Source organism: Netta rufina, assembly GCF_964035555.1.
Source record: "Netta rufina genome assembly, chromosome: 6".
NCBI lineage: Eukaryota > Metazoa > Chordata > Aves > Anseriformes > Anatidae > Netta > Netta rufina.
In genome coordinates, this window is record NC_140129.1 from 29845379 (window position 1) to 29860493 (window position 15115).

Below are 15115 nucleotides of genomic sequence, written 5' to 3' on the forward strand. Positions count from 1 at the left end.
ATAACGCAATTTCACTATTTTATTTTTGTCGCTTTCAGTTCAACAGCGAAGGTGCATTCCTAACCCCACGTTTACGAAAAATACCGCACTGTAAGAGTGCCGTCATCGTGCCTTCTGCTTAGCATGCAGGCAAGAACCGAGCGTGACATGCAGTGCGGTGTAGAAGTCAAGGCAGAGAGCAATCCCGTCGCAGATCGCTAGCTAACGCCTCATGGCAAAAAAGGCTTAATCCCAAGCGCTCTGTAGAAAGTAAATATAAAAAAAACAGTAAAACCACGCATTCTTTAGTTGAATTAGGGTCAGATCTCTGTTGTATCAGGCTGCTGGAAGAAGGGCACGATTATTAAAAGCCAAGGAAGGCACCCAAAAGGCAACGCGTTTCTGCAGAGCGCTGCCGAGCACCCCGAGGGCAGCCCCCGTGCCTCCTCCGGCACTGACCCCCCCCCCCCCCTTTCCTCCTGCGGCTCAGCAGGGCCCGCACGGGCACCCCAGGCACGCCTCACGCCTCAGCCGCCCCAAATTCACCTCAGCCTCAGCGCCGCGCTCCCCTCATGTTCTCCTCTCCTTCCCGGGCGAAGCGAAGCCACTCTCCGGCGCTGCAAGCCCAACGCAAAGCGTTACCCGGGGCGGGCGGCGGCTCCCTCCTGCCTCCCCTCAGCACCCCCCTGTACACGAGGGGCACCCCCCCCCCGCCCCCTCCCTCCCCTCCCTCAGGCGCCCGGGCAGGTGCGCGTAGCCCGCCCCAACGGCCGCGCCCCTCCCCCCCCCCCCCGCCCGCCCCAACGGCCGCGCTCCCCCCCCCCCCCCCCCCCAAGCAACGTGGGCGCGTCCGCTCCCCCCCCCCCCCCCCGCTCTTTTCCCTTCTCCTCAGCGCAGCGCGCGCGCGGCCCGGCCGCGACCACTCGGCCCGCGGGGGGGGGGTTCCTCCTTCCTTCTCTCCCTCCCTCCTACCCTCATGGGAGCCCCCCCTCCCTCTCTCGGCGGGCCGCTTACCGCGGCGGGTGCCCTCCCTCAGCGGGGCGCTCCCCGCGGCGGCAGCGGGCTCACGCACGAGGGGCGCTTAACGCCATCGCCAGCCCCGCCAGCCGCCTGGGTTCCTCCTGCTGCCGCGGCGGGGAGAAAGGCCCGCCCCCCTCGCCTGAGCGCCGCCCAATAGCCGCGCCGGACGTCTTTGAGTTACGGCCCCGCTGGCCAATCAGCGGCGCGGCGCCCGCCTCCCGAGCCGCCGGGCAGCGGCGCTGCTCAGCGCTGAGGCGGGCGCGAGCTCGCCCGGAGAGACGGCGGCCAATCAGCGGGCGCCGCCGCTTTGACGGACAGCCGCGACCACCACTCAGGCGCGGAGACCGGCAGCGCAGCGCCCTCCCCCCTCTCTCCCGCAGCCCGGGCGGCGATAGCCCCGCCCCGTTCCCGTAGCCATCCGCTAGCCGCAGCAGCCCCGCAGGGCATGCTGGGAGCTGTAGTCCCTCACCCCCCTCCCGCCCAGTGCGGAGCGTGCGCGCGCTCCCGGCTCGCGTCACCTCCGGCCGGCGGCGGTTTGAGCCGAGAGCCCGCCAAGGGCGCGAGGAGCCCGTGAGTGGAGGGGGGAGGGGCGGGGGCGCTGTGAGGGGGCCCTCAGGGGTCCCGCCCTGTCCGCAGCGCCCCTAAAGCGCCTGATGGGGGCTGTTGGGGGCGGTTTGAGCTTCGTGTGGTGTCTCCTGACAGGCAGCCCGAGCAGCTGAGGGCGGCCGGGGGTGCTGCGTGAGGTGAATGTGCCCCCGGTGAGGTGAATGTGCCCCCGTGTTAACAAGGAGTTGCCTCAGGAGCTGCCCCAAGCAGGCTCTGGGAGATTCCTGGAGTCCATCGTGGACAATCTCCTTTGTTAGGCAAACCCACCAGAGGTTTTCCTCGGAGCACAAGAGCTCCTGTATGTAACAAATCAGGCAGGGAAGGTAGGAAACTGGCATGGTTGAACAACAAGGGTCTGCTGGTCAAACTTAGGCAAAAGATGGAAATTGTTCACTGTGAGGGTGGTGAGGCCCTGGCACAGGCTGCCCAGAGGAGCTGTGGCTGCCCCATCCCTGCAGGTGCTCAAGGCCAGGCTGGGGGGGGCCTTGGCCAACCTGATCCAGTGGGTGGCATCCCTGCCCATGGCAGGGGGTTGGAGCTGGAGGATCTTCAAGGTCCCTTCCGACCTGAGCCCTTCTGTAATAGCAGTGAGCTGTGTTCCATGGATCTGTGTTGTTACTGTTTTCAAAACGTGTGATTGCTTATCACTCCCTAGTCGTGAGATACTAAGGCCATTTTTGATGAATAGCTACTATTTTTAGTAATTCAGCCACTTCAGCCTTGAGCTCCTTCAAAACACTCGAAGGAACACTTGGATTTTCATTTAGTGTTTTTGTGGTTTTGATTTGTTAGTCACGAAGCTTCTGTAGCTGCTGTTTACTCGATGAGCCTCTGAGTGAAAAGCTTGGTCTCCACATCTAACCTTTCAGGTGTATTTTATCTAAGAAAACTAAAGTTCCTGACTTTGTGATCTAGAAATGTGGGAGGGTTGTCAGGATGCATATTATAATATGTTAGGAACACACCAGCAAATGGAAAAAATAACAATTAGAGAAAATGTGTGCACTAATCCTTTCTCTCTGTTCTTAGAGCTTCTGAATCTGCAATGGGTAGAACAACAGGCGTGAACTGGTCGTCTTCCTTTCAGTGTACAGCGATGCTTCTGCTACACTTTTTGACTTTAAAATAGGCTTTGGTTTGTTTAAATTATTTGCTGAAATTACTACGATGCTGTTCATAATGGATCTGTCTAGAAACAAGATATAAATAACTACCACTACCACAGTAATTATATACAAGGCATTGATTTTCAGTTTAATTATTACTTTAAAAGATCAATAAAAGGCAATTCGCTGAAATTCATTTGTTTCACTGCCTTGTTTCATCATTGTTCATTCTTATTTTCTATATGCCCAGCATAAATCTTTCATAGGGTCAATATGCCTTTCATAGTGTCTTCTGCAGCGTTGGGTATTGGAATAGTACGACAGGCATGAGAATTGGCTGAATGTGGGTTCTTAACGCTGCTGGTGTTATTCAGAAATCATGGCAGAGATTTTTTAAGTCTTCAGCATATGATTCTTTGTATAATCATTAACAAGTTCATGCTAACAATAATTGCAATAATCTGTAAATGTGGGGTAGAGCTATAGGACAGTGCTGTTATTACAATAGCATTCACTGCATGTGGATTTCTTTAATTATTTACCTATTATTCTTTAATTATTCACCATTCATTTCATTATTCACTTAGGGGAAAAAAAAAAAACACAACAAAGAAAAACTCATACATGTTTGGTGGCTAGTGCTTTCTGTGTTGCTGCTGGTACTTAAGATAGATCTGCCAAGTTGGTTTTAACTCATTTAGTGACTGTGATCCAGACGCATTTTTTAATAGCATTACTACATACCAATGATTTATATGTGCTTTTTCTCTCTAATTCAGATTTATACATGTGAAACTGCATTTTTTATTCAAGGTTTCGGTAGACGAATGTTGTCATAATCTAATTCAACAGGAGGTTAGTTATGTTAACATTTCATTTTCATTTTGTCACTCACCACAAGCTGTGTAGCAAGTCGATCGAAAGCATTCATTTTCTCCGCTTCTGTATAGAAAGGGAAAATCATCACAGAAAGTGAGTCAGAGATGTTGCTCGGTGGTGAATCACAGAGCTGAGCACTGAATGGGTCTGTCGGCCCACCAGTCATCCAGCATACTCGGTAAAGGCTGGCACTAGAGGAATGTTGTGTTTGTTTTTGCCAGTAGTCTTGAAGTGCATTCATCAACTTTTAAAGGAAGAAAAAAAACCAACCCACTCTGTGGAAAATACTGTAATTGAATTCTTGAAGTGATTATGATTGATTTCACAACAGTTAGAGCTGAAACATTTCTGTTTGCTCAACCGAGAGATGAAATTAGTGTTTACCAGCGTTTTACAGCTTCTTGTCTGTGCAATGCATCACCTAGAGCAAGCTAGAGGGTTGCCCTTTTCTGTTGAGCAATGTTCAGCGATGGACATCTGCAGAAGAGCCTTGATACTGATTGTAGCACTTTTATCTGCTGTTGAGTGTTCCAAGAACCCAAGGTACAAAATGTCATTTCCTTAAGGATACGAGAGAGATTCCACTCACAAAACCGGGAAAAAAGCCACAGCGAATAGTGTGATGACAGATGACACCGTATGTCTGTTTTGCAAAAGGAACACAGATTTCCTTACCCTATAACTTCCACGGAGTTCTCATTGCTGGGTGAATCGCTAAAAATAGATTCTGTGGTAGCTAGATGATTTGATACAAAATAGAACCAAATCCATAGAAATAGTAAATACAATCCTTATACCTCAACTTTGAGTGTTGCTTGAAATCTTAAATTCCAATTCAGATGTGCTTGCTTGTTTCCTCCCACATTCTCCAGCAGAATGATGCATCAAAACAGCTGTGGTTACCCACCACTTTGTTGTAGAAAAGTGGTAAAAGATGCCCAAGAAAGTACGGACAGAAGTTCCCCAGTATTACCAGCATTTTCCTTCCAGCTCTCTAAGTGTGATGTGTTTCTTGATAGGTATGCCTATAATTCATCATATAGCCAAAAAAGCAATTACTCATTTTCGGTCTGAATATCATTAGTCTGGCCAGTGGTGCCAGTGACAGGATACACCAAAATCCTGATTTTTTTTTCTAGGGTTGTGAAACAGTTGAGTGGGTTTACAGAATAATCTGGTCCCTTGTTGTGTACGTCTGTTCACAGACATTTTTGTCCACAGTACTTCAGTACTACCAGATTTGTTTGCTACAGAAAGGCAAATTCCCAATAACTTCTTTTTGCTGCTCTTTCTAGTCCCCCTTTCTTTTCCCTTTTTTTTGGATCACTTTTAGGACAGCCTCAGCTATCGGACAAGGCAGGGCACAAGTGGCTCAGCAGTGGTAGGAGGCTATGGCAGTGGGTCTGCCAGTCCTGCTCTGGGATCTCCACTGGGGTCGTGCAGCACCACGGCCAGAGTCTCACCACACCATGCCAGGGAGTTCTGATGGCCTGGGACATCCCACCTCGCCAAATGGGAAGATTTCTCGGTTTTAGTAACATAATGGCCCTTGGAAGATGGAGGTGTTTGTACAGTCATGCCAGAACAAAACCCCAAGCTCTTTCAACATATGTACTGAAGTAGTATTACTTGAGTGTGCCACAGCACAGTTATGGCTGGATTCTGTTCACTGCAGAGAATGTAACTTCGGTTGGAAGAGTGCACATCAGTTTTTGTAGCTAAAAAATCATAAATGGAATTCCTTAGGAATACAGAGGTGCTGTTCTCTGTCACCATGGTATATAATTCCTTTTGAATGAATGTTTTCCTTGCCAATTCCCCGGAACGTTAGAAGGCATCTGTTGCAACCTCTGTTTTGCATAATCTTGCTTTACTGTGTTGATTACTGAACCCCTTGCATCGTCCTCAGGTCGGGCTTACCACGTAACTAGTCAGTGCAAGAACCAGATGGTTTAGTCCTGCAGATCTTCGAAGTGAATGGCCGTGTAGCTCAGTACATTTCTTACTGTGATTATAATGAATCATTAAATCCACAGGAAGAATCATACATCATGCTCACTAAATCATATCTGAATTGTTCTGAGTTACTTCAGAAATGTATCAATAGAAAAGAATCCGGGCACAACATGGTGTTCTTACAGAATTCTGTTACTGAGCTTGGTAGTACAGTATCTACTGTTGACAATCCAAGAGGCATATTTTGCCTGATGTTTTGTGTTCCCAGCATAACTAAGGTCCCAATCCTCACACAGGCTATGAAATTAGGTAATTAGGCAGTGTGGGGTTAAAGACTTTTCCTCTATGCCTTGATGTAAAGGTTTGTTCCTTTCCTCGTGTTTAGTTAGTGTACTGCTACTGAGCGCTAACATATACAATTTTTGGAAGTTATAAGAGGAAAAAAAAGCTAGGATTTCTTCTCCAACTCTTTTCCCTTGCACAAAAGTGAATCAAGTTCATATTTATACCCTGAAGAATATGAGAATCTTTAGTATGAGAATAGGCATTGATTAATTCTGTGGTTTAAGATTTTATTTCTGAAAGGAATAAAGTTTCTTTTGTAGTTCTAGATTTCTTGTGTATGCCTAAACAATGCTGGTCAGGTCCACCTGAGATCATTGGTAGCCAAACAAGCCAAAAAATGAAAATGAATCAATTTTAGAAGAAAAGGAAAAAAGAAGTAATATGTTTTCAAGGATGTTGTTATAAAAGAAAAATAAAGTGTATTGATAAAACACAATGAAACAAGTCTGATACCAAGATCTCACCATTGTTCTCTAATGATCTTGGTGACATTTTTGCTGCTGAAGACAGCATTCTTCCTCCACTCCTTTCCTGAATGTTCTTCTTGCAGCTGACTTCTCATGGGCAAAACTTCCTAGCCATGCTCACATGTTGCCATGATCATGGCTGTAAAGAGAGGTACAAAGCTTTACTGCCTGTTTCTTGCTCTAAACTGAGGCAGGCTGCTTTGTGTGTGGCAAGTTGGTTTAGCTCTTTATTTCCATGCTAATACAAATAAAGTTGTGCTACTTTGGAAATGGGAAGGATGTTTGAAATGTGGGGATGTTTTTGTTGTCTTTTTTTTTTTTTTGGAGAGGGAAGGTTATTTTGCGGAGACTGATGTTCCTTATAAATCATTTCAATGTACATTGAATTACAACAACTTTGTGACTTTGCCTTTCTTTAAAAAAAAAAAAGTTATCACACTTTTGTTTTTTTTGACCTTCATAGTTACTAATTAATATGGTGATTCTGGTGGTCTTAATTTGCAATATGTTTTCTATTAATTAAATTGTCATATGTGACATCTGTGAAAAGCCAGGTGTTTGGTTGTGTTGTTGTTTTTTTTGTAAAAACCTGTAAGAAATAGTCAACTGGCTAGTCTGAGCATTTCCTTTTCGTTTCCACCTAATGTTGTTATTGTAAGGGCAACTTACTTAGATATCAATTATTTCAAGTTACCATTATTCCATGAAGCTTTATTCTGTAATGTGTTGCAGACCTATCTTTTAAGTTAGATATCTTTTTTGATTTTGTTTCCCCTAGGCTCAACATGGCTTGTGTGTTCCAAGGAACACCTACACTTGAAGCTTCTGATTCTGAAAATGTTGATGCTAAGCTGTCCTTTCTACCTGAAAGACTGAGAAAGAAACTGCTGCCTTTTCAGGAGAAAGGCATCATATTTGCACTTCAGAGAAATGGCAGGTAAAATCCTTATTCTGTCATGTGCTAAATAGAATTATTCTAGGTAGATGTAATGAATGGTTACAAAAACTATGCAAATACAGCAACGCTTAGGAGAGTTATATTACAGATTTTTTATTGCAAACTGTAAGATAACATGGCTTATAATGAGGTGTTTTTTCTTCCTCCAGAGGAGGAAGAAATATTTAATAGCGCAAAAGAGGCTTGTAGTATCAAAGATCTCCTCATATAAGAGGAGGCTGCTATCAGCAGGACCATCCTTTTTGTCATGTTAATGGAGAATGCTTAAAATAAATTGATTCACATTTGCTTCTGTAGTTCTTAATGGCGTGGTAGAGCTGTTAAGAGAATGACTAACAGATCTTGATGCATCTGTGTGGTATTCTATTTTAAACTTTGTACAATTCTGGTATGTAATCAGGGTGTTCTGGAACTCACTGAGCTGCAACAGCAGAGCGGAAGACGACTAGCAGAATGCTCGGTTAGCAAGTGCAGCAACTGATAAAAAAGGCATTTGACAATTAGGTACCTGATAAATCAGAAAAATCGTTTATGCAGCAGAGTCTGTAAATATTTTGCTGAGTAAGAGCATGTTGCTGAGTTACAGGGATGAAGAAGTGGGAAGGGAAATGTGATTTCTGATTTATAAATTTTCTAATAACTAGGCAATTGCAGCCTAAAGCCATGAAACTACTGGATGTTGTTCTTTTGGAAAGTAATGACATCTTAGAGGTCTGGCACAAAAGAAACAGTTTGGGCTTAAGTTGTGAGGAAGGATGAAGTTAGTTTCTGATAACCTCATCATCTTGCTCAATACAAGAGGCTTGGGGCCTAAGAGGGTTGCCTGATACTGTTTGTGATGTTTTTGTAGGAGATGAGAAATGTGCACGGCCTTCTCTAAAGATTAAAAATGGGAAAGGAAATGTTTCTCATCAGTCCCTGCAGTTATATGGAACTTATGATCAAGTCAAATTTTCTCTGAAGTATTTCACTTTATTTCTAGTCATCTGGCCAAAAAACTTCAGTAATGGTAATATTTCTGTCTCATAAGCCATCTATTTTAGGCTGCCAAAGTAGGTAGCAGAGTAGAAGGATGGGTCCAGCTGTTCAGGTGCAAGCTTGAATTTAAAGCCTGGGATTTTAACAGCTTTATGCTGTGTTGTCATTAACTTCTCTGTGACCACCAGTCATGTGAGGTACTTCACTGCTGCCCGGTGTAACTGTGAGGATAAACGTATACAGTTTTAATAGATCACTAAGACTTGGAGAGAATAGACAGCAAAAGTCTGTATTTGAGTTGAATTTAATAAATTCAAAGCCTTAGGCTACTACTATATCACAGTTGATCTGATTCTAGTAAGGGGAAGTGAAGTTTATATTGTATGTAATAGAGGTGCATTTGTATACACAAACTGAAATAACACAAAAATATAAATGTATTTATTGTCTTTAATGTTAACTACTGTAGGCTAATGGATGCATCTGAAAGTGGCATAAAGCTTTGCAGCCTACCATGTAATATACAGGTTCCTCAGGAAACTGTTTAACTGTAAATTTTAATTACATTTTTCTTTCTTCTTCCTTGAGCAGAAACAATTGTCTGCAGTAAGTATGTAGAAAGGTTTGGAATGACCATAAAAGAGGGAATGTGACTGTTTTTAATTAGAATTAGGGGTTTTGCTTTTTTCTTTTCTTGAAACCTGTCATTAACAAAAGATTGTTGAGTAATATGGCACTGATATTTTTACTATAAAATGGGTAGGAATGTATTTTCGTCAGGAGTGCAAGAAATCTCATTCACTGGCGTAGCAAGTTCTATTCAGTAGCTGGGTCAAGTTGAGGAGAACAGTATGCCTGCTCCCAGCCAGCCTCTGTATAAAGTAAAATGTGTTATGTCAAACTTTCCAGAGCAGTACTTTTTAAAAAATCTGTGCTTTGCTCAGGCAGATCTAATTTTTTCTTAGTCCCAAAACAGAACAAGAGCCTGTGCTGCAGCTTGTAGCTGAATTTTCTTATTAGCGTATCAGCCCTTGGCTCACACAAATCTCTCCCTTTTGTGTACTCCTTAATGATTTAAGCCTTCTTTCACTATTTCCATCAGTATATTTTAGCAAGGTCTGGTGCTTTTCCATAAAAGTGTCTTTTCTAATTTTAAAAATATATAAACCTGGGACTTGAAGTAAGCAATATGTGCATCTGGGCTCGTCTTTCTTCTCTCCCTTGGGCTGTGCGCTCCCTGTGCAGCCATCACTTAATCCATGCTTTGCTGTAGTGGCAGGAAAGTGGTGTAGAGAAAGTGCTCTACTGCTGGCTGTAGACATTCAGTTCATGTTATCTCAGGTTAGACAAGCTCCCAGCATTATTAGAACAAAAAGAAAATATGCTCTTGGATGAAATGCACCCTCTGAGACACTAATGGGGTAGGGATTAACCTATTAATTCCCCCATAGTTCCCCTAATGATAAGATAAATATGCTGTTGTGATTTGTGCTTTTGATTCAATGGTAAAAGGGAGGCAGGAGAAGCAGACAGATTGTGTGTGTTTATTTATTTTTTTTTGCAATAAATGCTCCAAAGGCTTTGTCTAGAGCAACACATGCTGCCTAACACTTTTCTAGGAAATAATAAAAATACAGTAATTCTAGAGCCAACAAGACTGTGTAATTCAAAATATGGTAAGATACCTTTTAGCTGACAGACATGCCTTAAGAAGCCATAGAGTTACTGATCTTTACTCCTTACTAGAGATTGTTCTTCAGAAGTGCATTTGGGAAGAGGTGCATAGGGATGGAAATCTTTCTTTATAACCTGAACCATTAATGTGCAGAAAAGGTGGGTACATGCAAATTCCATACCTGAAAACTATTTTATTTCTTTTTTTTTCATCCAGGGAAACTAGCTTACTTTTAAAACATCATAAATATATATTTATATTCATATATTTATATTATATGTTATTTACTTTAATTATAGACAGCTTGCTCACCTAAATACACTGTAAAAGTTAGAAGCTTGCTATTTTAGAGTTACGTCTCTTGCAGCTAACACATACAAACCATATTGCTGAATACTTCACCAACTTTTGTAATAAAATTTGCTAGCATGTGATTTACAAACACCATTTTTAGTGTTGCTTGCCTTGTTGATGGTATCTGAGGAAGATGCCTTCAGACATACAGATTTTTTTTCCTAGAAGTGTTGGCAGAACAATGTGTTTAAGCTACCTTGCTTGTGGATGAGAAAGAAGAGTTGTTTACCACGTATGAAATAAGCTTTTCTATTATAACTGCACACTCAAACAGTTTAACTAGCATAGTCTAGTTCCCTGTTGTGCTTTTTTCTCCTTTTCTTGTACATGGTTCAATGTGTACAAGTGCATTACCATTGTAACTCTTTTTCTCTGACAAGTAATATTTTTTAAAATAAAAGTTTTTATAAATATTGAAACGCTTATTGATACTTTTGCTAATACCTATATTTTCTTCCAGCTGTGATTCATAGATAATTTTTGCTTTTTAATGCTACCTGTATTAGTTTTAGAGTTAATATGTTAACGTGTGTGTTCTAAAGTATGTGATATTTAGTATCTTATACATGCTGGCTTAAAATTATTTGAGTGTAGCTACAGTAATAAAGAGGCAACATGATATGGGGACCTCATATCTGGCATTAAGAGCTATCTTTTAATGAAGAGATTTATTTTGTTAGGCAGGTCATTTAATAGAGTAATAAAGATTGTTATATTATTTAATGTTGTTTTGGATAATAGGCTACAGAAAATCATTGTGATAGAGAGTTCATTATAGAACAGAGTGTCACCTAGTATAATAGCAAGTCAGTTGGCTGCAATTCAAAATAATATTTTTATTTTCCATTGACTGTGTCTCTGAACTCTACCAGTCAACACAGAAGAAGCACTTAGTTAATTCTTCATAAATTAAAACATATTTTTGGCTCAAAAACTTTTATCAGTCTTCATAGAAATTAATTTCCTCCTCCCAGCCTCTCAGAATAGACCAGAAAAGCAAAGGCTCAAATCAGAATTTTCTCAAAGCTTATGAACAAGGCTAAAAGATTCTAGCTCCAGTTCCTTACAGGAAAGGTAGAGTGTATACAGTCTGACGAGGTTTTAGTTGTTGAATCGTAGAAATGATAGCTCTTGGGCAGGAAACAAATAGAAATTTTAAAATTCCTGGTGATGGAATACAGGTTTGTTGGGTCAGGAATTCCTGATATATGTTATATCGAAATTCTTGCACAAATTTCTGCACAATTTTCTTTAACTTTCTAGGACAGTAATAAGAAGGGAACAGAATGCAAGGAAATTGAGTCTGGATGTGGCAGCATCCAATAGACTAATGTTTTTTTTTCCCTTGAAATCTCAAATTCTCAGAAGTCCTTATTCTGAATCTGCTTTGTACTATTTCATTCAACCTGCCAGAAAATAAACCTATAGTCTGCATGTGTGGTACATCGGGTGGGGGTGGAAAGGTTCCTTTTTATAGAATTCTTCAGAACACAAGAGAGAGGTTATCTGTGTTAAGGTTTCTTTGTCTAGATTCTGAACAAGGAAGCCTTAATCAGCTTAACTTTTCTATATCAGCCACTGAGCAGCATGAAGGGTATCATTTCTGTATGTTTGAGAGTGTAGTGGAGATGTATGTCTAGTTTTTGGAATTTGATACAGTAAGAGAAAATATGTTGGTCTACACTTGTCTCTATGCATGTTTTAATTGCTGCTAGAGCAGCAGATCCTTCTCTTTTTGTTTAATTACTTTTCCTTTTAATTCTTATTTTTTACCATTTTTACTGAGTTTGATTCTGTATTTTATGTTAGTAGTTATGAATAAAAAGAAACATTGGAAAAATAAAATATTTTCATCCATTTCCGTTTTGAAACACTAAGCTTAGATGCATGTACATGTGTTGCTGTCTGCATCTATTTTTTCTGTCCTTTGTTTGAGAGGTCATAGATTGCTGAAGTCTGTATTGTGATTGTGTGGCCAACTGTTTTTTACTCTTCTGTAAAGCCATTTCTTTTTCAGAATCAGCTACATGTTTCAAAGTAATACTTATCAAAAATACTTTACAGAGTACTTCTGGACTGTCCTCTAAAAGTACTTCTCAATATTTTTCTTGTGGAAGCTGTGGCACAGTTATTTTCAGTTGAGCCTTATAATTTTTCATCTCTATTATTATGTCTTCAAAACACAATAGCGTACTCAACTTCTTCTTTCCATATAAGTTAGTTGCATGCAACTTCATTTATGCAATGAAAACATTAACCATTAATTCCTATAGGCAGAAAAATTTAACAGAAATGGTTGACATGGAGAGTTTGCATTTTATGGAGCAATTTAATCATTCTCAGTATGTTGTACCTGACACTGACATTTATGGAGAACATTTTAAAGATTTTTTCTTCAAGTTTTACTTATATTGGGCCACTTTGGTAAGAGTAATGTGTTTGAAATCTGAGTGAGAGTTCTGACTGCTAAGCACATAATGAATGTCATTCTTACATGCTGCAGGTAAGGATGTTGGGTTGGTATAATTACCAAATACAGCATCCGTTAAGGAGTGCAAATGTTACAGTATCAATTTTGTTGTGAAATTGGAGTTAATCTGATTTCTTGTTGCTAAACTTTTGATTGATTTGGTTTTAAGATGGGGAGTTCAGACTTGAAAATATAGAGAAGAATTTCCAAAATCGGAAGGGTGAAGATAATCATCATTTCTTTTGGGAGATCTTACTTTCTCTGCTTTTTTCACAATGACTTTGATAGATGCCACATTAATTAAATTTGCATGTTTCAAAATGAAATTCCTTTCATATTTTTTCTTTTTTTTTTTTTTTGAGTCATGCCTATGAATATTATATTTTTATGAATGTTTAATTTTTATTTTAATTTATACTTGGTGACTTGAAGCATTATGTGCTGTCAACAACTATCTCTGTTGACTGTGTATCTTCAGATCAGATGGGAATAAGGAGGAAGATTTGAAGAGACTAGTTCTGCAGCTTTTGCAGTGCACATCACTGCAGGGAATGTCACGTGGGAAAGCAAATTTTATTGGTAAAGTAATGACAGGTAACTAATTTTCATTGAAAGTCATTAGACTGCATCCTAAGGAAGAGCTACCATTGATTACATATATTTCAATCATGCCAATTAATATCTAGGTTAAAGCTTGTAGCCTACATTGTCAGTAGTTGAAATTAGTTGATGTTATTCCAACTGTTCCAATTAACTGATGTCAACTTTTCTTGCAATGAATCGGCTGGTGAACTGATTGGGGCTGAGGGGGCTTATAAGAAAGATGGAGAGAGACTTTTTGCTAGGTCTTCTAGAGATAGGACAAGGGGTAACAGTTTTAAGATGAAAGAGGGTAGATTTAGGTTAGACCTAAAGATGAAATTCTTTACTCAGAGAGCAGTGAGACACTGGAACAAGTTGCCTTGAGAAGCTGTGGATTCCCCATCCCTGGAGGCTGAATGGGGCTTGAGCAACCTGGTGTGGTGGGAGGTGCCCCTGCCCATAGCAGGGGGGTGGAATTGCATAATTTTTAAGGCCCCTTCGACCCAAACTATTCAGTGATTCCAGCTCTCTGAGCTTAAACTTCACCTTGACCACTTTGATATGTGTTATTCCACACATCCTTGCCCATGCTTAAATCCTGAAATACGTAGGCTAATGTGCTCTCCTAGATTGCAAATCTTCATAAGCATGGAACATTTTAGATGTTTCATTCAGTTGTAGGTTGAGCAGTGTTGGAGAAAAGCATAAAACTTGGCACAACCATTCTCCTCCATATTCCTTTAGGGAATCAGTAACACTGCATATGGGGCAATTTACTGCATCTTACATTAGCTTGAGGGTTGTTTTTTCATTTAGTTTTTTAAATACGTAGTGTACTTCAAGAGCAAGGGTATCATCTAGCTTAAATCTTCTGGGGCTCTATTTCTGGTGAAACAACCTTGATTATTTTTGCAAGGAAGTCATCTCTCTTTGTTCTAGTTTTAGGACTGTGTGCTGTGATTACTGACACACAAATGTAACGGTTGCTTGCGCAGTTTTATATAAAAATGTACTAAGTTCAGATTCCTTAAATAACCCTTGGTTAAGATGTTAGTGCTAAAGTGTTGGCTTGTGAGTAGGAGGTAAATTATATGTTGTAGCGTTATATAAAACTGACTCACATGAGTAGGTGAGAATCCCAAGAATATCAGGACACCCACACTAGTGAAAGAAAGACGCAAGCTTCCTCTGTACAACATGTTCCAAAGATTACATTAACAAAAACAGCTTTAATTTGTTTGAGTAGTAACAAAATTTTTCAGTGTTTTAAGAAATCAAGTGCTACTGTTTTGAGTGTTTATGTTGGAAAATGTAACTAAAAGTAAAGCATTTTGTTCTGAAAAGGCTACCTGCAGCTCTGTATTTTCTGGATAAACAGATGTTGAAAATAAATCAAAAAGTTAAATTATCCCCACAAGCAAGCAATAAGTATATTGTATTGCTATATCCCCTTCAACTTTTAATCCATGATGCATAAGGAGGCAGAACTGTCTAGTTTAGGGACAATATTATTGCAAAATATTTCTGTAGTTACAAGAAACGTGTAGCACTGTGTGACTTATTCGTGGTTAAATACATATTTCTTTTTAATCTATATATAAATTATATAGATTATAAGGTTAAACCTCACATATGTCAGCGTGTTGGTAATCAGTATTTTTCCAAGAAGAAAGTTCAAAAAGAGATTTTGTCTTTGCAAAGATACCTTGCTGAAGTAGTCATAATTAATATAAGAAGCTA

At 40.8% G+C, this 15115-nt stretch overlaps 1 protein-coding gene across 1 annotated transcript in view; it reads left to right on the forward strand.

The window, feature by feature from the left end:
* Positions 1-1532: 1532 nt before the first annotated feature.
* Positions 1533-15115, forward strand: part of ZRANB3 (zinc finger RANBP2-type containing 3) — a 47078-nt gene continuing 33495 nt past the window's right edge. The window contains exons 1-2 of the mRNA XM_084288776.1: positions 1533-1569; positions 7137-7295. Of these exons, the coding sequence (XP_084144902.1) occupies positions 7144-7295 (152 nt within the window). The 5' untranslated portion in view covers positions 1533-1569; positions 7137-7143. The remainder of the gene's footprint in view (positions 1570-7136; positions 7296-15115) is intronic.